Genomic DNA, 8,626 nt, shown 5'->3' on the forward strand with positions numbered 1-8,626 from the left:
TGAGCACCTGGCAGGAAGGCAGTGCCAGTCCAGGGGAGCTCAGGTGCAAGCAATGAAGCTGAGTGACCTGAAGGGGTGAAGCCAGGATGCACCCCTTCCCAGTCCTTATTTAAGAGCTGGCAGTGGAGGTAGAGGTATCTTATTTGGAGATTTCATTTATCTGAGGGTGATGTAGGCCTTCTGAAGGTAAGTAGCTTCCTTTCTCCTGCTGTTTTTGTATCTGAGTGGATCCTTGCTCATTGCAGCCTGGTATCTTGCTGTTCTGCTGTCTTGTTGAGCTTTTCATTGCATTACATTCACATAATAATCTCTTCTCCAGAGACAAGGTTGTTTTTTCTTGTTTCTATCTACTCTGAACAGGCCAAGGATTTCATACATCTGATCATGTACTGGGCCAGCAGCTTTCTTGAGAGCTAGCCTTCTAGTCACAATGACAGTTACTTTTGTAATCTGAAATCCAAAATGATGTGCAGACTGTCTGTTTGGAACATGAGTTGAAGTTAAACTCTTTATTTAGTGCTTAATGGCTGTGCAGTTTATAACTGTATAAATGATTGTGCCCTGCTTAGAACTGAGGCTGTACAGGTAAACACAAGAAACAGTATCCAGAATATACACAATACAGGAAAGTAACATTCAGAAATAAATGGAATATTAACAGCATGTAGTGGCTCCCAGGCGTAAGGTGGTTGTACAATGTAAGGAGTTATGTATAAGTTATGTACAAACAGGCAGTGGACATCAGAGCTTACCAAATGTTTTATTTGGTACATGAAGTATTTGTTGCAGGCTATAGGCAGTCATCTTCTGGGAAGCTGAAAAGTTTTTTTTGAGGCTCACTTAGTATCCAGCCAGAAACTATCCTCTTTTGAAAATACCTGAACTTGCAGAAATGTTGATGTTTTTCAATAACTAAAGTGGCACCAAATTCCATATTTGAAAAAGTCTCTTTAGACATATCACCTAAATACGTTAGTTTGTCTTTTTCATCATTTAAAAGTTGTACTGTAAGTTTTCTGGCTAATGTCTGGAAGGGGTTACTTCTGTTTAAATAGCTTAATCCTTTGTCTATTAATAGATGTCTCCAAACAAATGTTATCTGACCTTCTATTCTGTGACAGAACTGGGTAAACTCAGCTGTTCTGGAGGAAGTCTTTTAGTACCTGGAAGTTTTAATATAAGTTTTATTTTGATATTAATGTATATTTGAAGAGCAAGACTTTATGGAAGGATAGCTTTCCAACTACATCCTAGTTCACACGTATAAGGAATGACTGTACTGCATTGGGTGTTGTCAGCCTTCTCTGTAAATACAGAGAAATCTCTACAAAGAGAGATAGTGATCTGGCATCCTAAAAGTTCGAGTTTCTTCCAAGAATAGTTCCATTGCTAGCCCAATTTCAAAAGAAGACTACTTCTGCCTGCAGTTAAGACTTTTTTGGTTACTTCCTAGTGAGTACAGGAACTTTGAATCTCTGGGGAGGGAAAAAGTTACTAATCCATTTTCTGTCTGGTTATTTAAATGTGAAATGCAGAATCATAGTGCCAGTTACTGAGAACTCAGGACAGGAACCATAACATTCTATATCAAAATTCAACTTACTTACAAGCAAAGCATTTGCTGATTATAGCAGAAACTGTTTTGCAAATGATGGGTTATTTTTCATGGAGAAGCATATCTGCCAAGGAAAAGTATGCTTTGTGTTGGGTTGTGGCGAATAAAGAAAAGGAAAGGATGGTCAGCATTGAAATCCTCTTCTATAACCATGCAAAGCATCGCAATGCCAGCAGTAGCAGCTGCGGCTTCTGTGCCCTCCTCATTCACTTCTACAAAAGCCTTGTGTACAATTTTAGAGAGGAAAAGGTCATGTGCCCCTGACATTCCTGACAAGTCAGCCTTGGCACTGTCAAATATGTCCAACAAGCCCATAGCTGCTAAATCTGATTTAAGATCATAGCTTTCTTCTAGCTCAAATCTTGGCAAATGCACATGGACATCAGTGGAATATAGGTGCTCTGGACACGTCCACTCCTGGAGCTTCTCAAAGGTGAGCTGCTTCTCCAGCTAGAATTAAAAACATGGAAAGAGTACACCTCATCAATATGGAAGTGTGTTACTTCCAGTAACACTTAGAGGATTGTATAGAGTACCATACAACTACAAAGCAAGTGTACAGAAATGATTACCCTGTTTTTGATAGCTCAGTACAGATTTAATGACTGCTACTGAAATTAAGTGAAGTCGCTGCAGTTTTCAGTCAATGGAGTAAAACAGATGCTTGCTGCTTATTGATAGAGAATACAAAAACATGCACTGATAGCTAAAACCAATCATTCTTCCTGTTATTCCAGCTAAAGGGAATGAGGTAATTAAAAATCAAACAAAAATAATCATCAGAGATTGAAGATGCTGATATGTTCCTAATTCCTGTTTGTTTAGTAGAAAAATTTGCCTAATGTAAGTCTAAGAAAATAAAGACTTTCAAAGGTAATGAAAGTTTCACCATGAGAACAAAAAAAAAAAAGCAATTTCTTTTTCATCTCATTTAGAGTTCTGTTCAGCACGCTAGAGGCCACAAGAAAAACAGAACGCAACTTCTCTCCATGATGGACAGGGTGTGTGTATTCTTGTGGCATTAGTAGAGCATTATCTAAAAAATGTGCTTGATGGATATGGGGTTCTAAGAGCATAAGTTCATTAAGGCTTTAATTTTCAGTGCTGAATGTATCAATTAAATAACTACATTAGTTTAGATGGATCACCTTCTGCAGTCCAGTGGAGTCATCTTCAATATCATCAGGCAACAGAATGATCATGCTGAATTCTCTTTCATCATAGGGCAGCTCCAAAACACGGGTTTTCATGTCGGAGATGTACCCAAAACGGAACTTCTTCTTCTGATACATCATTTTCACTGTCTTTCTTTCATTCTGAGTAGTTAAAAGGTATGGAAAACTTTAAAATACCAATTTAAAAGACCAATGGTAAACATAAGAATTATGTTCTTGCAGAAACCCCTTCTGCACTGTATCAGGTGATTATAAAACCACCTCCATCAGATTCGTGGCTGGCAGTTCAATAACAGATTTTTCTGAAGATAGAATGAACTTTAATATTTCATTCTTCCTGGTCTTCTATAGCATAGTCACTACTGAGACTGAAACAGGATTTGAGTTGCTGTATCTTTATATTTCTCTAACAGCAGAAATAACCAAAGATCAACCCTGTTCAGTGTAAATCAGGTGACTGAATATGTACCTCGTAGAGCTGTTCCACAAAATATAGAACAAGAAAATGGGGCTCAAATGAAATGCACAGTCATTTTAATACAGTTCATTCTAGCCTAAGGACAGAAACTCAGCCAGGCACAGTCAGGGTCCTAGGCTGTGTATGAGGATCACCTCTGACACTGTTCTAGTAAGTGACAAATGAAATTGCTGAAAATGCTGAAGTTGATAAAGAAACTCTTTTGTAAACTGAAAACATTCACAAAAGAGTCCATGCTTGCATTTTTCTATTATTGTAAGTGAAGCTTCAGGTTAAGACACATCTTTTTGTTAGGTATGTACCACCAAAATGTATCTGTTGTACCTTATTCAACCGAAATGGCATCTCAGCAGTGTTGGCTTCTTCAAATTTTTCTGCCCAGTTCCCTTTGAAATAAATGGCATTTACCAGTACCAATTTGGTCATGCTATTAACTGAGCCTTCAGACAGCAGATCAGGGATTTTACCTTCAGAGGGCACAAAAAAAGGGAGGTCACAACAAAACCGTGTAACATGTTGATTGCATATGAATTATCCACAGAGATACTGATGCCATAGAAATATACAATTCTAGTCCATTCCTCTGATGGTCTTTTTTTCAGTACCTTTCACTTTACTTCACCTTACTTGTTAATAGTACATGCTATAACTTTTGATTTACAGTAACTTGATGGAAATGTAGTATTTGTAGTTATGACTGTCATGCATGACTTGTCATCTCCGGTGGTTTGAATCTAGCTACCCAGATAAAAAGGACATAGGGCAGCCTAAGCTGCAGAGAGCTGCAGCACATCACTTCAGGGTGGCATCCCCCTGCCACACCTGCAGCCAGCTAAGCAAAAACTAGAAAATACCCAGATTTAGGATTATCGGATTAAGGAAGATATTAAAAAAAAAAAAAATGTCATTTTTAGGTAGCCAAAGATCTCCATTTCATGAGTACAAATCTATGTCTGTGTACCCAGCCTGAATGGGTTGGCCTGAACACAAACAATGGATTTAAATGAGGGGTAGGGGAGAGAATGACTATTTATGAGGCTGGATAGTGATAGGACAAAGGGAATGGTTTCAAACTGAGACAGGAGAGGTTTAGGTTAGATATTAGGAGGAAGTTTTTCACACAGAAGGTGGTGAAGCACTGGAACAGGTTGCCCAAGGAGGCTGTGGATGCCCCATCTCTGGAGGCATTTAAGGCCAGGCTGGATGTGGCTCTGGGCAGCCTGGTCTGCTGGCTGGGGACCCTGCACGTAGCAAAGGAGTTGAAACCAGATGGTCATTGTGGTCCTTTTGAACCCAGGTCATTCTATGATTTATGTAGCTGTTGAAATGTCTTGCTTAGGTATATAATATTCTTTGGTTCTGTCAACCAATCATTTGAATATCCCTGGAGAAAATGAGTTTTCTCCATTTCCAGATGGCAGGAAATAAAGGCTTTCCTGCTCCTGAAGTATGCAAAACGCCAGTTACTTCATTAATGAAAAATAGTTCACCTTCAGTTTTCTCCTCTACCCACTGGTTTATTTCCTTTCGGGCTTCACCATAAGCCTGAAGAAAATCAACTGCAGCCAAATCAGCTCCATATAACTTCTGAGTATTAGTCAGGAAATCCTAGATTTTGGAACATTAAGAACAGCTGTCATTGCACACAGATAAGGGAACGTATCTTTACACTGTAGATAACACACAAAGGTTATCACCTGCACTGAGGTGGGGCTCTAGTAGAGCATTGTCTGTTTGGGTGTGGGTTTCTTTTTTTTTTTTTTTTTTTTTGCTGTTTCTCTTTGAAACAGCAGTGAGTAAGCCTCACTGTACATCTGCCACGTATACACATATACATCTGAGGGAGCGCTTACTGCAGGTGCTCCAGCACTTCTGTCATTCTCCTGAAACAGGTTCAAGCATGACTAAGAAAATAAAAACTCCCAGAAAGAGCTGGAGAGGAATAAAAATAGCAATACTTAAATACACACAGAGGTATGGTTCCCTTGTTAAGAGGTGTGGTGTCTAGGCATGCTGGGGATCTCCTCCCAGATTACTTAACATATTTTTTGAAAAAAGTTATGTACTACTAGACCAATAAAAATCCTAAAAAACAACAGAGAAATGGGATGTTGTTATATATACTCTAAGCTAAGAATCTACATGGCTTGCTTTTTCTCTTGAGCCCCAAAGCAACGGAACTGAACAAGCAAAGAAAGGGATTTGTTGTATAACATCCTTTAGGTGCATCCTATGGGCATCTGCACATCCTAAAGACACAGGAGTGCTTATGCATGTGTACAACACTTGTGCAGACTGCCTGGTAACTTTTAGAAAGATGTCTAGACATGTTTTTACCTCAAATACTCAAATGGCTGCATTCCTATAAAGACAGCAACACCTGAGCTATGCTGCTTATTGATACAGAAAGATAGTTTTGACATCTGGACTTGCTAGTGTGGTATTTTTGCTATGGGGCATGCTCTGGAGACAGGAGTGCAACAGATAATGAAGTTTCAAAGCCTCCCCCCGGGTTCCACCACACAGCTATGTTCTCTGTACCCATACCGACAGAAAGCTGTAGGACTTCTCTCCAAAAAGCCGATTGGCAATCCGTAGGAGACAGGAAGAATCCCTTCTGTTTATGTCTGCAGTCAGAGTCCGGAATCTTGAGTGTATATCTTCAACTTCATCAAAATGAAATGTCTGAAATGAAAGAGGTAAGCTAACTGCTGCTACTGCTGTTTTTAAAGAACATGAAGCATATGTGTATGGTATGGTGCCTCTTGTAGTTATGTTGAAGAAAGAAAGCAGAAGGAAGCTGCAAACTGTAAACCTTAAAGAACAAGTGAAGCTGTCCCTTAGTGCTGCGCCAGCCATGTCACTTGTATTAAGCTATTGCTTTACATTTAGCCACAGCTGTAGCAATGGATTGTGATCCAGAGTCCCATTGGAGGGCTATTTGCATGTATCTCCTCCATGGACCACTGAGCTTGTCTGAGCGTTCGGGGAAGATGAGGTCTTAAGAAAACTTAAGAGCTATAATCTTTGGTGGTTTTATGAAAATGTAAGTGCTTTCATAGACAACTATCACCTTAAAATTAAAAGCTGTTATAATATGGAAGTGTGCATACCAAACCTGTAGGGAAACCGACTAGCCAAGGTTTGCAGGTAGGGCAGCACGATCCACCATAGTGGGTGGTGCTTTGTGGAAGTGGGAGCTGGATCCTCATGGGTCCCCTCCACCATGTGATATTCTATGATTCCAACTTAAAGTAGGATTATGATCCCAGAAATGAATTTCTCCATGCCTAAAACACCTTTCACACTCATCAGTCACTATCTCCTTAATTAACTGATGTTCTCATCAATTAAACATTATGCTATGGGAATGTGCATTATAGAAGGTTACTGTGCTGAAACACCTTCTGTCTCCAACTCCCCTATGCTTCTCTTGCATTATTTCTGCTCTCAGAAGATTCTTCCTGGGTGGGGCTGACAGTTGAGTTATAAGGAATATACGTTCAAAGTCTGTTTCTACAAGCAGTGATTCAGTTTTATTGTCTTTTCACTAACAATGGCAGCGGTTAATGGTCTAAATAAGTTCTTCCTAAAGTTCGGAATACAAAGGTGAGCTTATTCATAGGGCAAAAAAGTTAATAGTAACTACAGTGACAATTCTTACTTACTTCCCTTTGCACTAGCAGGTGTTTGCCTTGTGAAGAAAAAAGAGGTAGAGTCTCTTTTGAACAGGAATCTGAGAGGAAATTGGCACACTGCTACCTGCACTAGAATTTGCAGTTTGCAACTGCTGTTGTGAAACCACCAGCTCTAGAAGACTAACTTTAAATACGGAAACTACTTACCCAAACTACTTACCCCAGCTTTCAAACAGGCTGGGGAGTGTGAAAAGGATTGATGAGCTGGGTCTACAACAAAGCCCCCAGTAAAGAAGCCACACCATTTTCTTTTAACCTCTGCTACTCAACCTAAGGATACTGTGAGAATGGACATGTGAGTTCTGCTCCTAAGAAATACTGGGTGCTTGACTGCTACAATGCTGGGTCTTGGGTAATGTCATCATGTATTGTAACAATTGTTTTAGAATAATACAGCTCTATATCTTATTTTTTACTTGTAAGACATACTTAGCATTATTATGCATACAATTACTAAATACATGTTGCAAAACAATAGTTCTTTGTGGAAAAGGCTCATAGAGTGGGTTGGGCTGGAATGCAACTTAAAGCCTACCCAGTTCCACTGCCCTGCTATGGACAGGGCAGCCACCCACCAGCTCAGGCTGCCCAGGGCCCCAGCCAACCTGCTCTTGAACACCTCTAGGGATGGGGCACCCACAGCTTCTCTGGGCAACCTGGCCACCACCTCATCACTTTCTCAGTGAAAAATTCCCCTCTTACAAATATCTAGCCTAAATCTTCACAACTTCTAGTAAAGACTTGCTGCTGGAAATGCTAATCAATTTAAATTAAGACTGACAAATCAGTGAAATTAGTTTCCAAATTCATCAATTAACCCAAATGAAATGAGGGCAAAAAAGAGCTACTAGTGAACACAAGAGGAGGGCTCTGGAGTGCAGCAGGCAGGTAGCAGCAGTGGGGAAGAGTCAGCAAGAGTGACAGAAACCTTGTCCCAAGCTCACACAATTAATGCCCTCCTCTCATTGTCCAATCTCTAAAACTTATTAAAACTAAAAGTTGTTAAAATGAGAAATTACTGCTGACCTTCAGCACCTGTGCCTCTGTATTACCTCTGGACCCGAGAAGGACCATGGCCAGAGCAGTAGAAATACTGAGAGGGGAGAAGAAAACATTTCCTGATGGGTTGGTCTCGTTAACCCTTCTGAAGAGATCGAGTGCAAACCTGCCATTGGCACTGCTCAGGCTCTCCATGGCTGCAGCTGGAAAATAAAGGTTTCGGTGAAGGCTTCAGAAATCACTCCTCAATGCACTAGTGTAAATTCTAAGGTCTGGATTCAGATCAAGCTACAATATCAAGCACACCCTTACCTCCTGTGATGCTTTGCAGCTGCTAGGGAGGACCAAACCAGCAGGAGAGAACCCAGCAGCGAGCTGGAGGTAGGGCCACTGGGAGCTGTGAGGTATCTGGCAGTGGGGTGAAAGGTGCAACAGTGGGGCGGGCAGATGGTTACGCAAAGGCTGGTGGCAGGCAATGCTGTAAAACCTTCCTGCTTGTCAGCTGGGATCCCTCCTTTTTGTTTGCACTGGGATTTGCAGATATGGCTGCTTCTGACTTCTCTCTTCTCATGGCTTTGCTTTACAGCGGATGTTAATGTGATTACTTTTTTTTTTCTAGTTAGAAAAGGAATGAGAGGCATGCTTTTGTTTTCACTTATAC

At 40.5% G+C, this 8,626-nt stretch overlaps 1 protein-coding gene across 1 annotated transcript; it reads right to left on the reverse strand.

Moving 5' to 3' along the window:
• Positions 1–741: 741 nt before the first annotated feature.
• LOC100545931 (leukocyte elastase inhibitor) lies at positions 742–8,554 on the reverse strand. The gene is made up of 7 exons (XM_003204791.5): positions 8,278–8,554; positions 7,993–8,168; positions 5,816–5,953; positions 4,759–4,876; positions 3,593–3,735; positions 2,764–2,931; positions 742–2,065 (listed from the first exon to the last, which is right to left on the reverse strand). The coding sequence occupies exons 2-7, from the start codon at positions 8,158–8,160 to the stop codon at positions 1,664–1,666; spliced, it is 1,137 nt and encodes a 378-aa protein (XP_003204839.1). The 5' UTR covers positions 8,161–8,168; positions 8,278–8,554; the 3' UTR covers positions 742–1,663.
• Between the last annotated feature and the right edge of the window lie 72 nt (positions 8,555–8,626).

This window comes from Meleagris gallopavo, chromosome 3 (assembly GCF_905368555.1).
Source record: "Meleagris gallopavo chromosome 3, MGAL_WU_HG_1.1, whole genome shotgun sequence".
Lineage (NCBI taxonomy): Eukaryota > Metazoa > Chordata > Aves > Galliformes > Phasianidae > Meleagris > Meleagris gallopavo.

Bases quoted from the DNA above. Each gene is read 5' to 3' on its own strand.
- LOC100545931 (XM_003204791.5), bottom strand. From the start codon at position 8,160: ATGGAGAGCCTGAGCAGTGCCAATGGCAGGTTTGCACTCGATCTCTTC. The intron at 4,877-5,815 runs GTATGGGTACAG...TCCAAAATCTAG, and splicing joins AGTCCTACAGCTTTCTGTCG to GATTTCCTGACTAATACTCA. The intron at 2,066-2,763 runs GTGATCCATCTA...TTTTAATTCTAG, and splicing joins ACTCCACTGGACTGCAGAAG to CTGGAGAAGCAGCTCACCTT.